The 19,997-nt window shown below is 39.5% G+C and overlaps 1 protein-coding gene across 2 annotated transcripts in view; it reads right to left on the reverse strand.

The window, feature by feature from the left end:
- Positions 1-5,269: 5,269 nt before the first annotated feature.
- Positions 5,270-19,997, reverse strand: part of LOC122552452 (tetraspanin-1-like) — a 50,337-nt gene continuing 35,609 nt past the window's right edge. For both annotated transcript variants that reach the window (XM_043695184.2, XM_043695185.2), the window contains 3 exons: positions 18,530-18,667; positions 14,631-14,714; positions 5,270-7,939 (listed from right to left, as the gene is read on the reverse strand). In XM_043695184.2, coding sequence (XP_043551119.1) covers positions 7,874-7,939; positions 14,631-14,714; positions 18,530-18,667 — 288 coding nt within the window. In that variant the 3' untranslated portion in view covers positions 5,270-7,873. The remainder of the gene's footprint in view (positions 7,940-14,630; positions 14,715-18,529; positions 18,668-19,997) is intronic.

Below are 19,997 nucleotides of genomic sequence, written 5' to 3' on the forward strand. Positions count from 1 at the left end.
TACTCACTTTCTTCTAGTCACTATAATCTCATTTTACCATGTAATGTTTCCTTATCTGGTGCCTATATCTAGGCTCATGTGTAATCAATGAGCAGCTTTCTGAATTTCTCTATAGCATTCCACCATCCTCCAGATACTTGTCCAGAAAAAGCAAGTTTGAAGATAGCTCCTGAATGATAAAGACTATTGCAAGGTTTGTGAAGAAGGAAGGATACTCAAAAAATACAGTCCGCAGATTCCTCAGGAACAAACGACGATAAGCAGACCTAACACAGCCAGAAACCCTAACCACCTTACCATACATCAAAGAAGTCTCAGAAATGACAGCCAGACTACTAAGACCCCTCGGAATCCTAGTAGCACACAAACCCACCAACACTCTCAAACAAAAGCTAACAAACTTAAAAGACCCAGTACAACCCATGGACAAAACCAACGTCATCTACAAAATTCCATGCAAGGACTGCCACAAACACTACGTAGGACAAACAGGAAGAAAGTTAGCCACCAGGATACACGAACACCAGCTAGCCACAAAAAGACACGACCCTCTCTCCCTCGTAGCCCTACACACTGATGAAGAAAACCACCATTTTGACTGACACAACACATCTATCCTGGGACAGGCTAAGCAAAGACATGCCAGAGAATTCCTAGAGGCCTGGCACTCCAACCACAGCGCCATAAACAAACACATAGATCTAGATACCATCTATCATCCCCTCAGAAAACGAACAGGAAATGACATCACCACAAACCCCAGGAACCCCATCCAGGACAAACATATAAATAGAAAGCAGGAAACAACAACTTCGCTTCACTTGGAGGTCGCCACTGATGATATTACCTAGCCAGGTAATGAAACGTCTGGATATCAAACCTACAGCTCAGCAAGCAAACCTACACCCTAGATAAAGACTATTCTTTAAAATTATCATTCATAAAATCCGAAAGACACCAAATTAGCTTTGAATGTATAAACACTTAGCAGATTGTGGTGCATTGAATTAATGTTTCATTTATTCGGATAAATCCGAGAGATCCTGCAAAGCAGCACAACCTAGGTGTCAAAGATTGTTGTGTGTTGTATACTTTGTAAATTTGCCCTTCAAGGAGGCATTATTGCCTGCATTAAGTCAAGCATCAGGTTCACCAAGGAGATGAATGCAAAGAACAAAGCAGAACCTGCTGCTTGCTAATGCTCACTTCATTGGCAGCTGTCTTTATGTCTTCATTTTAAGTCAGTCTATCATATGATCTCGATAGACAAGTCCAAAGGTGGCCACCAGCAAACTCTCACACAAGACACTTTTCTTAACATGGCAATAAGGTCACTGTTGTGAAGCCATGTTTCATATATAGAAATAAAGATTTTAAATGTACTGGCTGGAAGCCCTTAATTAAAAAGTATAAAGCTACATTTCAGTGGGATCACAGCCAAACAGGCAGCACATTTATATCACTGCACCTTCCGCATTCCAACCCCACTGAAGTCGAGACAAAAACATACCAAGAAGAATCGCCTTGAAGGAATATAAATGGGACCATCTCCTATACCACTGTCAAAGCATCCAGCCACTCAGCTAAGTACTCACTTAGGTGGAGGCAAACCATTAGATATGATCACTTGAACAATGGGACTCTGGCTATCAAAGGAAAGGGTTCAGACATAATCCCACCACATAAAGCAGGCAACTAGAATACACTTACTATATTTGAGTTGCTGGTCAGTTTTAGAGAGATGATCACGTGTTAAGCCTACCTTTGTGTGTTGAAGTGAAACAGCACATTGACTCAACATTGAAAGCAATGGGATCACCAAGTTTGAAACAGTCAAGCCACCAACCTACAAAAGATGTGTACCCTTTGATTTTACTAGGACCTAACTTGCTTAATCTACCTTCTTATGGTTAAATCTATTTTTCTGGGTATGGATTTTGAGTACATGTCATGCAAAAGTTGGAGCCTTTTAAAATTATTTTACTTAGACTTGGTTCAATACAATAAAAACAATTCTATTTTAAAAGAAAGCCAAGGAAACTAATCTGATTGCATTTTTTTATGATCACAACTCAATAATTAACTACTCACTAAATTAGCAAACATATTGTCATGACACAGGTTAAACCCTCCTACTTAATTTAAAACCAGCAACACAGAAAAGATTTATCCTGCGCAGTAATCTGTAAAAATTCGAGTAGCCAAGAACTATTTAAAGTAAAAATTAACAACTTTATTTCTTAAAGTATAACAGAGAATAATTAACTAACAACAATGTACAAGTCCTTACTCTAATCTATCTTTTATCTTCCCTTCTATAACACTAGTCCGATAAAACTCCCAATTAAGATTTACAAAATAATACTTCTTATCTCAAAACAAGGCAACTTTCGGTTCTTCCATTTGGATCTTCTTGTGTCTTCTTTTCTTCTTAGGGATTTCTGTGTCATAGTTTACTGATTGAAAGGTACCTTTTAAGAGAGCTATTTTTCAAGCAGTCTGTTTACGTGCTGAGCTTGGCAGTTCTCCTCTCAACTGTTCAATTTCCCCCGGTCTTAATACTCCCCCAAAGCATATGATCATGTCATTGGCTTTTAAGATTGTCAATATACTAAATTCAAAGTGGATTGGAGTTTGGTATTTTTCAGAGTATAATTTAAACTGATTGGCCAAATTCAAATTTGTTTTTGTCTTCAGGCAACGAGCTAATTGAGTTATTCGACCAAGTGTTACATTGTTACCTTATTGAGAACACTTGGTGCTGTGTCCAGTAGTTCTGCTTTTAACTCTCTCAAAAGGTACAGTACACCCACATCTTCCTAACAATATTCTTTTCAATAAACCTATTGCCGTCAAATTAGGAGTGGGAAAAGAGGGGAACTATTTGACTCTCAGCTATTTGTAACACTAATAGCCCTGTAATGGACATGAGTAAACTGAACAGGATCAGATTCAGCTCAGCTCCTCCCACAGTCAGTAAACTGCCAACTGCAGTCATTTAAATTTGCATTGCCCACTTGAGTGAGAAAATGTAACCGCACCCCAGCCAGGGTCAGCATAGGAGTGGCAAAAAGCTACTCATCCTCTTTTACATGCTTTGGAGGTGCCGGTGTTGGACTGGGGTGGACAAAGTTAAAAATCACACAACACCAGGTTATAATCCAACATGTTTATTTGGAAGCACTATCTTTCAAAGCGCTGGTCCTTCATCGGGTGGTTGACAATGCGCTTTGAAAGATAGTGCTTCCAAATAAACCTGTTATACTATAACCTGGTGTTGTGTGATTTGTATCTTTTATATGCTGCAACCTTTAATTAGATCATTGTTGTCATGTACCTTAACTTCATTTATCTACCTTTTGTTTTACATATCTTATCAAATATAAGCCTTATGTATTTTTTTTTCAAGGGACTAGAGTTAATGTTGGTGGGGGGGGGGTGATCTTCCTTTCTTCAGAGCAGTGCCTTGGGATCTTTTACAACCATTCAAAAGTGCAACTCAGTTTGACCTCTCCGGGAACTTCATAGACCAGTGTGTCAAATAATGTGCAACTGGAAGGCCATTTTGAAGGTCATTGCCATGCTCCAGTATGAATTTCTGGACGTTATAGAAATGCAGACTTGGAGAATACATGATTAATTGGACAGTCAGTTTTGCAAATTATCTAAAATGGTTAGGAATTGGAGGACTCATATCAGGCTGATCAAAAGAACAAGTTACTAGGAAGTAAAATTTCTCAGAAAGCATTATCAATTTCTGGAAAATAAACTACTAATAGTTGATAAATGTGGAGTCATTATAATTCTTTAAAGGGAACCTGAGTTTCAGAAAAGGAACAATTTCAATTACAGGAGCTATATTGCTAATCAGCTGATATTATAATAAGCTGTGAACTACTGTGCTCAGTTTCGCTTGACTAAAGAAATTTGCCAAAGGTTTTTCTCTATTGGATTCAGTTTTCTTTTTCTTCTCTGCTTTGAAAGTATCATGGTTTGGGTGCATTAAAATGGCATACAAGGTTCATCAATGATGTAATGATTTGTATCTGAAAGTATGTCTGAAGGGCTGTTCTTGCCCTTTTCAGAAGCCTTTACACTTGTTACTATTTTGTGATGCTTGTGTCCCTGGTAATGTCAGGATTCATTGCTAATTCCCAATTGCTCCTGAAAGGATGGTGGTGAACTGTTGCTTGAATACAAATGAGTGACTTGTTGGGTCATTTCAGAGATGTAGTTAAGAGTCAATCAAATTGCTGTGTCTCTGGAGTTAAGGTAAGGTGAGGTCGGAGCAGCAGAAATTTTCCTCACTAAAGGCAATTAATGAGCATTTAATGGCAATCCAGTAGTTGCATGATTACCATTACTGACACTAACATTTCATTCCAAATGTATTTTATTTGTTGAATTTAAATTCCCCCAGCTATACTGAATCATTTGAGCATATATTTCTAGATCATGAGTTCAAGCCTCTGGATTTTCAGTCCAGTAACATTTCATTGTCTGACACTTCAATAGTTTGTGCTAAGTAAGACATGTTGGCAAACTTTTGCAATAATGTTCCACATCCACTGGTTTCAGTGTTACCAGGCTTTTTACTAAATAAATGTATGCATGAATTTCTAGATTTTGTTTCTACAGTGCTTCCAATTAGTGACAATACTTAATGTATGTGCTTTTAACTAAGTTCGCTGAGTATCTTTGTGCAAACTTAACGTGTGGGGCGCACTTTAGTCTCAGGATAGTGGTGGCCATTGCCATGTAATAAGTGTCCTGCCATAGGGTGCAGCCTCTGCAGTTAATGAAAGAGCCAAGTACACATGGTTTCTAGCCCTTGTGTACCATTTGAGTGAGCTGGCTAGAGGATGAGGTGCATAGACACACTAAGGATCAGCTACACCTTCTGTGTCCATTCCAGCCATGCATATAATACTCAGATGAGGCAACATCTGCAGAGAGAAACAGAATTATCACTTCAGTTTAATGACCATTCATTAAAATGGGAAAGGAATTCCTATGCTGCAGGGCACCACCCCATAATGAACCCCTGGTGCAGTAGCTGAGTTCAAGGCAGAGGTGAAAAAAATACTTCTGCACAATTGGGAAGCACCAGTTGGGTTCATTTGTGATTGTGTGCAAAAATCACACACTGCTGATATTTGGAAAACTAGTTAGTTAGAAGAGAGTTTAGGGATTTAAATTCAGCATCAGTCACAACTTTCCTGTGAAACTAGAAAATGAAAATAAAACAAGTAAACTACATATATATTCAGATAATCATTTATTGTCAAATATAATTCGGAAACTATAGCAGGTGAATACAGAACTGTGAATATTAAAAATACAATCAGAAGATTTATTCTTTTAAAAAAAGTCTGTTACTTCCTAAAAGATTCTACTTTAACTTTATAATTCCTTTTCTTGACTAATTTTCAAATTTAAAAATTTTGTGTCTTATCACGTAACATTTCTTTGCATTCTTAATTTGGAACCACATAATATCATTTATTTTTGAGCAGGAGAGTATTACTCTATCAATACACTGCCTTTTCCAAACATGAAACATTTGTTTCCTGTAATAAACCTGCAGCTCCTATTAACATCAAAGAAAAAAATCGGATTTAACTCTGGGATTGCTTAAGCAAGATGTAAATTAAGTTATAACATCTCTGTACATACGTCAAACAAAACTAAACTCATGTGTTTTTAAAGTCACTGTTGATGATTAATCCATTTTTTCCACAGCAGTATTTATTTGCAATTGAGAACCAGGTCTTTCACAGCTGCATTGTCAGCTACTTTATTCAGTAATCCATAGATGGACTTCAGTGTTATGAAAGTACTCCTTTCTCAACCTATTGATAGTCAAGTTGTTTAGATAGAAATAACTTTCTCTGTATCAATTTGAATTTGCTGCAAACTTTTAAGAAGTGACAAACCATGTTTGGGAAACATATTGAGCTGCATCTTTCTAGACAAATTAGTAATATTTCTAACTGTTTTGAGAGGGCACAGCTGTCATTCATTTTCCATTCTATATTCTGTAAAAGCTTTTGAACTTGAATGCTGGTCTCAGAAGGCAGTAGTTGCACAGTTGCATGCAGTTCTTAGAAGTCATCCAGCTCACCCAGCACTGTGGTTGGAATGTATCACTCTATGGAGGGATAACTTAGACAGGGGAGCATATCATTTCCCTCATTTCCCCCACTACCCCTTAACCCCCTGTAACTTCAGAATGTATAAAGTGCATTATTGTAGGAGAGAATTTTTATCTTTGCAGAAAAAAATGAATATTTTACATTTAATACAACACAATATATTTGTTTGATTGTGGGCATTGCAATAATCACTATTATGTAGTTAGCAACATGTTATTTTAATAGTTTTTATGTTTTCCAATATAAGCAAGGTTCTTATAAGATTTTAACTGATGATTGTTACCCTCCATTGCATTTAAGAATCAAAAGAAAATCCACATTTTGTTTGTCTCGTAGATATTTTCTATCAGGACTATAAATTATTTTTGTCTCATCTGCCCTGAATAGTGATAAGCAAATCTTGAACTAAACTAACTCATATGAAACCTGTTTGTAGAATGTGTGAACTATTAGCATATTATGCTGCTCTTCATGTGGAAAGGAATCTGATTATCTGTAACAGTCTGAGGAATGCTCTTGTTTTGCTTAAAAGGCTTTGAGCTAGAAGTTCAAGTACTTGCTGATACTTGGCTATGGATGAGTGTGCGACAGAGTAACAGTTATCTGGCCAGGTAAAATATTGCTGATGATCAAGCTTAGGTACATGAGGAGAGAAGATGAGTGCTGGTTTAGAATGTGATCCAAAGCTGATGGAGTTGGTCTTCCTATATTGTCTCAAATGTAGGATTGGGAGTGATGTAAGGCTGCTGCTTGTGTCTCCTTAGTCAGGTAAATGTAGGAGCATTCCTGCCAGTTATTACTAAATGCTGTACAAGTTCAATATGAGACAGGTGAAACAGCAGGGCATTTAACAATTAAGAACAAGTCATGTAAGAAGCAAAGGGCATTAATTTAAATAAATAAATTTGAATGTTCTCATTCCCAAAATACATTCCAGCTGTCAGCACAGCAATCTTATCCAATATGGTGAGCAGTGCACTTTTAGAAGGAAATGTGTTTTGTGCTTCTAGCTTGTCACAGAATATTTAGGAGGTTATCCAGCACCCAAAAAATAGCCAAATTTCAATTCATTTTTGTGTTCTAGTGCAAATCCTATCTAACCCATTTGAATTGTATCAGACGCAAAGTTACCTAAGATGAACACTGCTGATGTAATGTCTTCTAGAAATGTCTGGTTTCCCCACTTATTTTAATGAAATGAGACAATTACCATAATGGACAATTTGCTAAGTGCAGGCTCCAATCTTTTTATTCTACATCTTTAATTATTTTCTTGATGGAAGCAGGGAGGCAGATTTTAGTTATAGCTGGAGTTGCTATCTTTGTTCAAGGTCAAGACAAAAAAATGGAGGGGCGAAATTAGGTATCTGAGATTGACTTTGCTAATATTAAAAATTAATTACAAGTATTAAAGATTACAATAATGAATGTCACTACGTTGTAATGGTTTACATAATTCCATTCTACTGAGAAAATGGGACTGTCAGTCCAAAACCCAGATATTAGGAAACCTTAATAAAAATGGGATCATGGCTGGAAGAGATCACATTCTTGTTCCACTGACATCCTGTGCACATGTTGTACATTAATAGATAGGCATTGTGAAGCTTTCTAGTTTATTGGCAACAAACATTCTTTTGTCTAATATTAAACCAATGCAATTTAAAGAAACACAAATTGTAAAGTTAAATGCCAAGTGTGTAATTCCTTCTCCATATTCATACGCTCTTTTCCTCTTTTCTGATTTGACAGTACATTACCATGGATGCTGCCATTGCCCCTATCTGTAAAAAAGAAACAGAACAGTCAGTATACAATTATTTACGTTGTAGCATTGCACATTGTTTCAATTATGGAGAAGTGGAAACATTAAGGAGAAAAAAAAACAGTAACACATTATATCTTAAATACCTCTGAAATCCAGGGGGATCCCGTGCTGAGGAATATTGCCTGTACTTTTTTAAACCTACATTGACCTGACATGATTGGTGAGCCATTTTCCCATAAACCATTGAGCTGCATGGCACTAATTTGGATATTCAAACAGTTAAAGATAATTTCACAAAGAATTAAAATGGTAGAACCTTTACATAATTCAAGGCAAAGTACATCTCAGTCGGAGAAGTACAACTGTATGATTCAGAAGGATTATGTAAACACAAACTTGCAGATAGGAATTTGCTCATAAACCAAAGCAAGTAAATCAAACTCAACATTTATTATTTTAAATAATTATAACCCCTTTGAATATTAATAGGACCGGACAGCATTGTTTATCAACTATAAACATGAGAGGGATCTCAACAACTCCAAGTGCTAGTGACTTCAGTGCATATATTGTGGTCACTGATTCAATTTAAATAGGATGGGCCTGTATCTCCTGATGGGAGTCAGTTAGCCCAGTTGGCTAGTTTACGATGCAGTGACACCATCAGCATGGGTTCAATTCGTGCACCAGCTGAGATTACCACGAAGGTCCCATCTTCTCAACCTTTCCCCTCACCTGAGACATGGTGACCCTCAGGTTAAACCACCACTAGTCATCTCTTCCAATGAAACTGTGGTCGTCTGGGGCTATGGTGACTTTGCTTCACTTTACAATGTGGCCAGGAACAATCCACAGCTCAAACAGGTATTCTGAATCCTGAAGAATAGAGATTTCTTGCTGCAGACTTTGGGCAGCAGTGCCTTGGCTCCACTCAGAGGGGCAGAGCAGGGGAAGGTCTGCAGTGACCAGGGGGATCAATATACAGGAGTGACAGTAAGAATGTAGTTTACTGTCTTACTATCCTGAAATAAGTATTAATTTTAAAGGAAAATCCTGGTTAACAGCAATTATTTTATTGTGTTGTTAATTGTCAAGTTATTTAATTGCTGATACTATTGCAACATAGTCTATATTTTGGGGTATTACACAGAATGTAAAATAGGATATCAAGCAATTTTCCTTATTGGCAAGGCCTTTACAGCTTTTTGTTGTCTGACAGCTTTGTCCCTCCAGAGTGAACAGGTTATTTCAACACTCCCCATTGAGCAGATATTTAATACAGGATATCAAATCAAATAAAAAAATGACATAATAATTACATGAGTAGGTCTGTTCAGCCAAAAAATTAGATCATGGAATATCTGTGTCTGTTTACCCACATAGAACGTTACAGCGCAGAACAGGCCCTTTGGTCCTCGATGTTGCATCAACCTGTGGAACCAATCTGATGCCTATCTATCCTACACTATTCCATTTTCATCCATGTGCTTATCCAATGACCATTTAAATGCCCTTAAAGTTGGCGAATCTATTACTGTAGCAGGCAGTGTGTTCCACACCTTCACTACTCTGAGTAAGGAAACTACTTCTGTCCTATATCCATCACCCCTCAATTTATAGCTATGTCCCCTCATTCTAGCCATCACCATCCAAGGAAAAAGGCTCTCACTGTCCACTCTATCTAACCCTCTGATTATCTTACATGTTTCAATTAAGTCACCTCTCAATCTTCTCTCTAATGAAAACAGCCTCAAATCCCTCAGCTTTCCTCATAAGACTATCCCTCCATACCAGGCAACATCCTAGTTACTCTCCTCTGAACCCTTTCCGAAGCTTCCACATCCTTCCTATAATGCGGTGACCAGAACTGCATGCAATACTCCAAATGAAACCGCACCAGAGTGTTGTATAGCTGCTGTATGACCTTGTGACTCCGAAACCCAATTCCTCTACCAATAAAAGCTAACTCACTGTATGCCTTCTTAACAACCCTAACAACCTGGGTGGAAACATTCAGGGATCTATGTACATGGATACAGAGATCTCTCTGCTCTTCTACACTACAAAGAATCTTACCATTAGCCCAGTACTCTTTATTCCTGTTACTCCTTCCAAAATGAATCACCTCACATTTTTCCGCATTAAACTCCATTTGCCACCTCTCAGCCCAGCTTTGCAGCTTATCTATGTCCCTCTGTAACTTGCAACATCCTTCAGCACTATCCACAACTCCACCAACCTTAGTGTCATCATCAAATTTACTAACCCCTCCTTCTACGTCCTCATCTAGGTCATTTATAAAAATGACAAACAACAGTGGACCCAAAACAGATCCTTACAGTACACTACTAGTAACTGAACTCTAGGATGAAGATTTCCCATCAACCACTACCCTCTGCCTTTTTTCAACGAGCCAATGTCTGATCCACACCGCGAAATCACCCTCAATTTCATGCCTCCATATTTTGTGCATTAGCCTACTGTGGGGAACCTTACCAAACGCTTTACTGAAATCCATATACACTACATCAACCACTTTACCCTCATCCACCTGTTTGGTCACTTTCTCAAAGAACTCAATAAGGTGTGAGGCACGGCCTACCCTTCTCAAAACCATGTTGATTATCCCCAATCAACTTATTCCTCTGTAGATGATTATAAATCCTATCTCTTATAACTTTTGCCAATACTTTACCCAACTGAAGTAAGGCTCACTGGTCTATAATTACCAGGATTGTCTCTACTCCCCTTCTTGAACAATGGGGCAACATTTGCTATCCTCCAGTCTTCTGGCACTATTCCTTAGATAATGACAACATAAAGATCAAAGCCAAAGGCTCTGCAATCTCCTCCCTGGCTTCCCAGAGAATCCTAGGATAAATCATATCTGGCCCAGGGACCTATCTATTTTCATACTCTCCAGAATTGCTAGCACCTCCTTGTGAACCTCAATCCCATCTAGTACTATCTCCTCAACAACATCGGCTTTTTCCAGCGTGAATACTGAGGAAAAATATTCATTTAGTGTTTCCCCTATCTCCTCGGACTCCACGCACAACTTTCCACTACTATTCTTGATTGGCCTTAATCTTTCTTCAGTCATTCTTTTATTCCTGATATACCTATAGAAACCTTTAGGGTTTTTCTTGATCCTATCTGCGAATGACTTCTCATGTCCTCTCCTGTCTCTTCTTAGCTCTCTCTTTAGGTCTTTCCTGGCTAACTTGTAACTCTCAAGCACCCTAACTGAGCCTTCATTTCTCATCTTAACATAAGCCTTCTTCTTTCTCTTGACAAGAGATTCAACTTCTTTAGTAAACCACAGCCCCCTCACTCGACTACTTCCTCCTTGCCTGACAGATACATACTTATCAAGGACACGCAGTAGCTGTTCCTTGAATAAGCTCCACATTTCAATTGTGCCCATTCCCTGCAGTTTCCTTCCCCATCCAATGCATCCTAAATCTTGCCTAATCACATCATAACTGCCTTTCACAGAGCAATAAATCTTGCCCTGCATTATATACCTAGCCCTTTCCATCACTAAAGTAAACATAACTGAATTGTGGTCCCCATCACCAAAGTGCTCACCTACCTCCAAAGCTAACACCTGGCCTGGTTTGTTACCCAGTACTAAATCCAATGTGGCCTCACTCCTTGTTGGCTTGTCCACACTGTGTCAGGAAACCATCCTGCACACATTGGACAAAAACTGACCCATCTAAAGTACTCAAACTATATTATTTCCAGTCAATATTTGGAAAGTTAAAGTCCCCCACAGCAACTACCCTGTTACTCTCGCTCCTATCCAGAATCATCTTTGCTATCCTTTCTTCTCTATCTCTGGAACTATGCAGAGGCCTATAGAAAACTCCCAACAGGGTGAGCTCTCCTTTCCTGATTCTAACTTCAGCCCATACTACCTCAGTAGACAAGTCCTCAAACGTCCTTTCTGCCACCGTCACACTGTCCTTGACTAACAATGCTACAACCCCACCCCCCACCTTTTACCGTCTTCTCTGTTCGTCCTGAAACATCTAAATCCCGGAACCTGTAACAATCATTCCCGTCCCTGTTCTATCCACATCTCCAAAATGGCCACAACATCGAAGTCTTAGGTACCAACCTATGTTGAAGGGTCACCCACATTATTCCAGCTGCTCCTGGCATTGAAGTAAACACACTTCAGATCATCTTCCTGCTTACCGGTGAACTCTTGCGACCTAGAAACCTCATTTCTGACCTCACTACTCTCAACCTCCTGGACAATGGAACTACAATTTACGTTCCCATTCCCTGCTGAATTAGTTTAAACCCTCCTGAAGAGCATTGGCAAGCATCCCCCTCCCCCAGGATATCAATACTCCTCCAGTTCAGGTGTAGACAATCCTGTTTGTAGAGGTCCCACCTACCCTAGAATGAGCCCCAATTATCCAGGTATTCAAAACGCTCCCTCTGCACCATCCCTGTAGCCATGTGTTCAACTCCTCTCTCTCCCTATTCCTCGCCTCGCTAGCATGTGGCACAGGCAACAAACCAGAGATAACAACTTTGTTTGTTCTAGCACTAAGCCTCCACCCTAGCTCTCTGAATTTCTGCCTTAAATCCCCAACCCTTTTCCTACTTGTGTAGACCATGACTTGGGGCTGCTCCTCTCCCCCTCAAGGATCCCAAAAACTCAAGCTGAGAGATCACGAGTCCTGGCACCTGGGAGGTAACACACTAACCGTGAGTCTCTCTCGTTCCCACAGAACCTCCTATCTGTCCGCCTAACGTTGGAGTCCCCAATGACTAATGCTCTGCTCCTCTTCCCCTTCCCTTCTGAGGAACAGAGACAGAATCTGTGCCAGAAACTGTACCCTATGGCTTACCGCTGGTAAGTCATCTCACCTAGTATTCAAAACAGTGTACTTGTTATTGAGGGGAACGGCCACAGGGGCTCCTTGCACTGCCTGCCGGTTCCCTTTCTGTCCTGTGACTGTAATCCATCTGCCTTCTTCTTTTACCTGAGGTGTGACTAACTCCCTGTAACTCCTCTCAATAACCCACTCTACCTCCCAAATGTTCGAAGTTCATTTAGTTCCAGCTCCCATTCCCTAATGCGGTTTTCAAGGAGCTGGAATTGGGTGGACTTCTTGCAAATGAAATCCACAGGGACACTACTGGTGGCCCTTACCTCCCACATTCTGCAGGAGGAACATTCAACTGCCCTAATCTCCATTCCCACTATTCTAAATTCCCAAAGAGACTAGAAAAATAAAGAATACAAAAAAACTTACCAATCCGGCGCACAGAACTTTTGTTTTGGTGAGAGCAGGAGGATGGGTGGGAGACACTACCTAAGTAGTGTTTTGGGTAACGCAACCACCCAAATATATTACTTCATTTACTCAGCCGTCCCATGTCCGCTCCTGCTCAGTGTGTCCTCTGCCTAGTCATGAGGTAAGTATTTGAATCAGCGACTCACCTTCCCGTCAGCCCCCTTGTCGATGCTCCCACTCTTCCTGCTTTTGCTGAAACAAAAATTACAGACCCACCTTGGGTCTGTAATCTTTCACATCCTTATCCATCAAAAACTTATCATTCTCAGTTTTGACATTTTCGTTTAACTACACAGCCAGCCTCAACAGCTTTTTGTGGGAGAGATTTTCAAATTTTCAGAACCCTGTGGGTGAAGAATTTCTTTCAGACATCACCCTGGATAGGCAAGCTCTATTTTAAAGTAAATGTTGAAATAGAAATTGAAAGTATTGGAAATATTCATTTTTAGGTCTTTTTCATAACTATTACATCAACTTGAAATGTCAACTCTGTTTCTCTCTCTACAAATGATGCTACATGAGCTTAATGGCTCCCACTTTTTATTTCAGATCTTTGGCACCCACAGTATTTTTGTTTTTATTTAAGGATACATTTTTTATTCTGACTCCATGATCACAGGAAATGATTTTTCTCTACCTCCTCCATCAATACCTTTCATCATCTTGCACTTTATTCTTGTAGTTTAATAGAGTGCAAACTTAATTTAACCCTTTCATAATTTAACCCTTATAAATTTATAAATGCTGTCATCATTTCCATTATAAATATTCAAAGTTCGGGTATAAAATAGAGTAGAATTAAAAAAGTGAAATTTATACTAAATCTGTAATGAACCTTACTTCAATCACACTTACTGTGTGTAGTTCTGGATGTCATATTATAAAAAGGATATTGAGGCACTTGACAGTGTGCAGAGAAGATTTGCAGGGAAGATACCAGAAATATGAGGGTTTACATATCAGAGGATGATAGGGTCTCTTTCTGGTTTGAAAAAAGAAAGCAGAGGGGTGACCTGACAGAGATCTTTAAAATGATGAAACATTTTAATAAGCTGGATACAAATCAATATTTCCTGTTGAGGGGAAGAGCATAGCTGGAGACTAGCAAAATAGGAGAGTCACCCATAAATCCAATAGGGAGTTCAAAAGTAAAGTCTTTACCCAGAGGGAGATGAAAATGCAGGAACTCGCAGGGAGTGGCTGTAGTGAATAGTGCAGCTGCATTTAAGGGAAAGCTAAAAATAGCATTTGAGGGAGAATGTAATAAAGAACATTACAATGATAGATTTAGGTGCTTAAAGATAGAAAGTATGGAGCATAAACCATGGACCCTAGGTTAGACTGAATGGCCAGTTTCTGTGCTATATGTGATACGAATTACATTACCTCCAGCACACAAATTCCCAAAGCCACGATACCAAGAATCTTGGTGTTGGTCTTCAGAAAGTCAAGAAGTGAGTTGTAGCAACCCTGAAAACAATTTAAAAAATTACATACAATCTTTTGTCTTTGATTTCTTACATTTCTTCTCAAAAGATATGAGCCCAGAAATCCTACAGCGACATCAAGTGTCTGACCTTACAGCAAGAATGCATTTCTTTTGCCACTGTGGCCCGTGCAGGTCGGTTTGTTCCAAATCCAAGGATCACTGAAATAATTGAGCTTTGCAATATCACAGCAGCATATCAGAGACACATAAAGGCAGCAGAAACTCAGAGGATTCAACCTGTATTGACCTTTGTCGGAGTTCACACACTTGTTCCTTTCACTCAGCTCAGGACAGGACCAACTTCTACTCTTGGTAAAAGCAGTCATGTTGAATTTTGCAGGAGTGTATTTCACAAGTGTCTTTAAGTAATTAGATATCTTTGAGCTTTACCCAAATTTCTGGGTGAGGGTTTGTGGTGGGACAGGTAGAGGAAGCTTCCCTTCCATTATGATTGGGATTTCTTGTTACTTAAAATACACTTGCAACAGAACCTTCCAAATCCATGACCACTACCATGTAGAAAGGCAAATGCAGAAATAGGCACACCAAGAACCTGTAAATATCCTTGCAAGCTATTCATTATCCTGACTTTGAAATATATTGCCATTTCTTCACTGTCACCCGGTCAAAATCCTAAAACTTTCTCCCTAAAGGCACTTGGGTCTACCTACACCAAATGGATTGCAGCGCTTCAAGGCTTCTCGCTACCATCTTCTCAAGATGCAACTAAGGATTGGTAATAAATGCTGTTCACCTCTTCTCCCCCCCCCCCCCCCCCCTCCCCATCCCCTCCACCACCACCAGCGACACCCCACACCTCATGATTTTTTTGTTTAGGAAGTAGACCTTGATTCAGTTCAAAACTGTGACTCAACAGCACAGTTTGTAAGTTTGTGGATGACACAAGAATTGGTGGTATAGTGGACGCGAAGAAGTTTATCTAAGATTATAAAGAGATCTTGATCAATTGGGTCAATGGGCTAAAGATTGGCTGATGGAATTTAATTTGGATAAATGTAAGGTATTGCATTTTAGTGAAACAAACAAGGACAGGACTTATACAATTAAAAGTAGGGCCATGGATAGTGTTGTAGAACGAAGAGACTTCGGGATTCAGATACATAACTCTTTGAAATTTGCATCACATATAGATAGAGGCTTAAGAAGGCCTTAGCATGCTTGTCTCATTGCTTAGACCTTTAAGTATAGGAGTTGGGACATTATGTTGAGGATGTACAGCTTAATAATATCCTCCCTATAATATAGCAATAAGAACTGAACACAGTCCTCTAGAAGAGGCCTCACAAACATAGGAGCATAGGATGTTGAGTGGTGACCTTATAGAGGTTTATAAAATCATGAGGAGTATAGATAAGGTGAATAACAGATGTCTTTTTCCCGAGGGTGGGGGGATTTCAAGACCATGGGACATATTTTTAAGGTGAGAGAAGAAAGATTTACGACATGAGGGACAATTACAAAGAGAGTGGTTTGTGTGTGGAATGAACTTCCAGAGGAAGCGGTGGATGCTATCTGCTACTCCTCGTCCCAGTGGCCCATCTGATCAAAATCCAGTTGTACTCTGAGATATTCTTCTTCACTGTCCACTACACCACCTATTTTGGTGTCATCTGCAAACTTACTAATCACGTTTCCTATATTCACATCCAAATCATAGAAATGACAAAAAGTATTGAACCCCAGAACTGATGCTTGTGGCACACTGCTGGTCACAGGCCTCCAGTCCTCTACCACCACCCTCTGTTCTCTAACTTCATGCCAATTTTGTATTCAATTAGCTAGCTCTCCCTGTATCCCATGTGATGTAACCTTCCTAACCATGCTACCATGTGGAACCTTGTCAAATGCTTTGCTGAAGTGCATATAGACAATGTCTACTCTCTGCCTTCATCAACCTTCTTTGTCACCTCTTCAAAAAACTTCAATCAAGTTAGTGAGACATGATTTCCCATACACAAAGCCATGTTCACTATCCCAAATCAGCCCTTGCCTTTCCAAATCCATTTAAATCACAAGAGGCCTTTAAATCCTCCATCTGAACATTGTCTAACTGACTGAATTTTGAGGCCTCCAAAAAAGGTCCAGCGTCATGGTCTGTTTTAACACTGACTGCAGGTCTTCACTCTCACAGCTCATTCTCACAGCTGTCACTGAGGGGTCATGACAGGGCTCAAGTCTCAAAATGGGGTCACACTGGCAACAAGTTTTGGAAGCACTGGTTTAGGGGAATTTGCCTTGTCTCAGGTAACATCTTTTGGACAAGACCTTAAACGTAAGCCTGTCCGCAAAGATTTTGTAAAAGATCCTATGTCTCTGTTTGACCAGGGAAATGGATAACATTTCTCCTTCACCAGCACTAAAACAAAGTTAACCAATCTTTATTTCATGTTTTTTTGGGGAGAATTTGTTTTTGTGAAGTGTCCGCTACTTTATCTGCTTACTAACAGTGACTACACCTCAATCAGTAATTTATTGACTGTGAGACACTTTGGGACATCCTATGGTAGTAATGACACTACACATTCTTTCTCTCTTTCCATTGGTGTCATTGAACTCAGCTGAATAACCAGATAATGGGATCAAACCAAAAATACTGATAAGTTACATTCTGCTGAACATGAGACTTCCTGATGTTAATCATTGCTTTAATCTACATCATTAGGCAGCTATAATGGGTTCTATCCCTTTAGAAAAACAAATTTGGTTCAACAGCCTCTAAGAGGACACTGTAACAATAATGCAAATTAACGGTTAATGGAAACTTATATAATGGAAACTTACATAACAAAACAGGAAGTTGCTAAACAAAATAACAAATTTTGTCCAGAGTGATAATCCACCCCAGCCCCTGCAGTGCCCACTAGTCTCTAAAGACCAGTGGATAGTGCATACTCCCTGAACATGGATGTAACTGTGAAACAGGAGCAGGCAGTCAGGCACTATGAACCCTTCCATGACCTGTTGCCGGACCTTTTGATGGTCACTTTGGCCAGGCCCAGGGACAGATCTACGAGGAGGCCATGTGATCTGCCTGTCCCACTCTTCTCAGGGCACACATACTTCAGGAGTGTGGGGCTGAAGTGTAACCAAAAATTGAGGAGAATCCTGTTCAAAAGCTAAAGAAGAGTTGCACATGAAAACAATCAACACAGATATGAAAAACATTTATGTCCAGGATGAAAAACATGTAGCCCGGGACCTAGTGTACTTCCAAAGTTTGTGTGTGCATGGAACTATCTTGTGCAGCACTGTTAACCCCAGATCCCCAATGGAAACAGGAAAGGCCCTAATTTTATGTGACATGTTAGGCCCTAGCGCCTCATTCATGAAGTTGTGGATGTCTCAGGCCGTGTGCTAGATGTTGACCAACACCCTCTCAGCCAACTATTCTGGTGTTATCCACTCACACCTTCGCTACCCAACACTTCTCTGACACTGGTCAACTCAGCGCCCAAAAACTCTCCTCTAGTGGAACCCATGTTGATAAAGGAATCTGTTCCTCAGTATGTCCCAACCTTTGACCGGGTCTCGATAAAAAACATTGTGACACAACCCCCCCCAGAGAAGTTCAACATAAAGGTATCGCTGTGGGCCTGAAGGTGGAAAGTCACTATTTGGGTGTAGCGGCAAACCAGCAACTGACCCCACCTTCTCAAGTGGGAGACTCAGTACCTCAGCAGTGACCCAGTGTTGCTTTGTAACAGATGGCATGGAGGCATAAATACACAAAAATGTCAGATGATGAGGTAAAGGTGTTTATCAATTCATACTTTACCATCACAGAATGATTAATGTCGCCACCAAAACAATGCGATTGAGATTTGCAGCAATGCTTGGGATACTTATTTAATGAATTATTGTAGAAAGGTGAGTTTGTAAAATCATCAAAGTCATTGAATCCACAACACTTGAACTGGAAAAGGAACAAAGGAAAAAGAGATTTACTAAACAATGACTGTGGTTTCAAAACATTTTCTAATACTCAAGATGCTAAAGTATACTGATCAGCAATTAGAATAGGTTTCTGTGTATTTAATTTAAAACAACATAGCATGTCTGGATTTGTTATTGTTTACAAATTCAAGCTGAATGCAGAGCTGTACTAAATAACTACATGTCAAAGGTGCCATATAAATGTAAATTCTAGATATGTCTCCATGAAATGCTTTTTATGAGGGCTGTGGTAGTTTTCAGTTGGCTGTGGAACAGCTTCACCAAACTCATCTGAACCATGTGACAGTCAAGTCAATTAAACGTTTTGGGGGTAGTCTTGGAGCACAGTGTAGTGACCATACCTCTAGACCAAAAGTCCTGTGTTCAGGTCCCACCTGCTTCATAGGTGTGCAATACCCTCTCTAAACAAGTTAGTTAGAAAATATATAAATGTTTTAGTTTGTATTGAAAATTTCTATTGAAATGCAATTTTCAGCTTGCTTTCATGGAATGCAATACATATATACAATAGAATACAATAGTTATAGCACAGAAAACGACTGCTCAACGGATTCAGTCTGTGGTGGTCCTCCTATTTACTCAAATTCTTTACTCCTTTTAATGATACTTACAGTATATTGTACCAACATATAACAACGAGATGACAGTAGTGGAAAAGTGAAAGAAAGGAACATTTTACATACCTTGACCCAACTCGTAGAATGTTGAGAGAATAAGGAGAAAGTGGGGACGCAGATACTACAGAGTTAGAGTTGAAAACAGTGGCGCTGGAAAAACACAGCAGGGCACGCAGCATCTGAGGAGCAGGAGTGTCGATATTACGACTTAAGCCCTTTATCGGGAATAATAAGCCTACTTGAGATAGAGAGCTGATTGACAGAGATAGAACAGTATTGGATGGAAGCAAGAGGTTAAAGTGTCGATTAGTCAGAGTCCAGGTATAGATTTTCTGTAGAAACCGAACGTTTCATGTCTGGCACGTGAGACCTAAACCTGGGCTTTCTGCCCCAAAAGTGGGGGGCGCTACCCCACCACAACACCTCTCTTTTCTAAATATCTGATTCTCTGCTGCTAAAAAGTGAGATCCTTGGAGCACAAAGTAGATGTGGCTCCTCCAAAAATAAGAATGCTACTGCCAAATCTAGAATCCCATGGTTGTCTAGAAGAATAGGAAAAGACTAAACAGGAAATGAAAACTTTTGAAAACCACAAAAAACTCAACATTGCAGAATGGAGTATAGAAAGTACAAGATTCAAGTAAAACAAAAGGAAATCAAAGAGAGGGCATG

Source organism: Chiloscyllium plagiosum, unplaced genomic scaffold, assembly GCF_037043375.1.
Source record: "Chiloscyllium plagiosum isolate Xiang-an unplaced genomic scaffold, Cpla_swu_hap1 HiC_scaffold_45, whole genome shotgun sequence".
Taxonomy (NCBI): Eukaryota; Metazoa; Chordata; class Chondrichthyes; order Orectolobiformes; family Hemiscylliidae; genus Chiloscyllium; species Chiloscyllium plagiosum.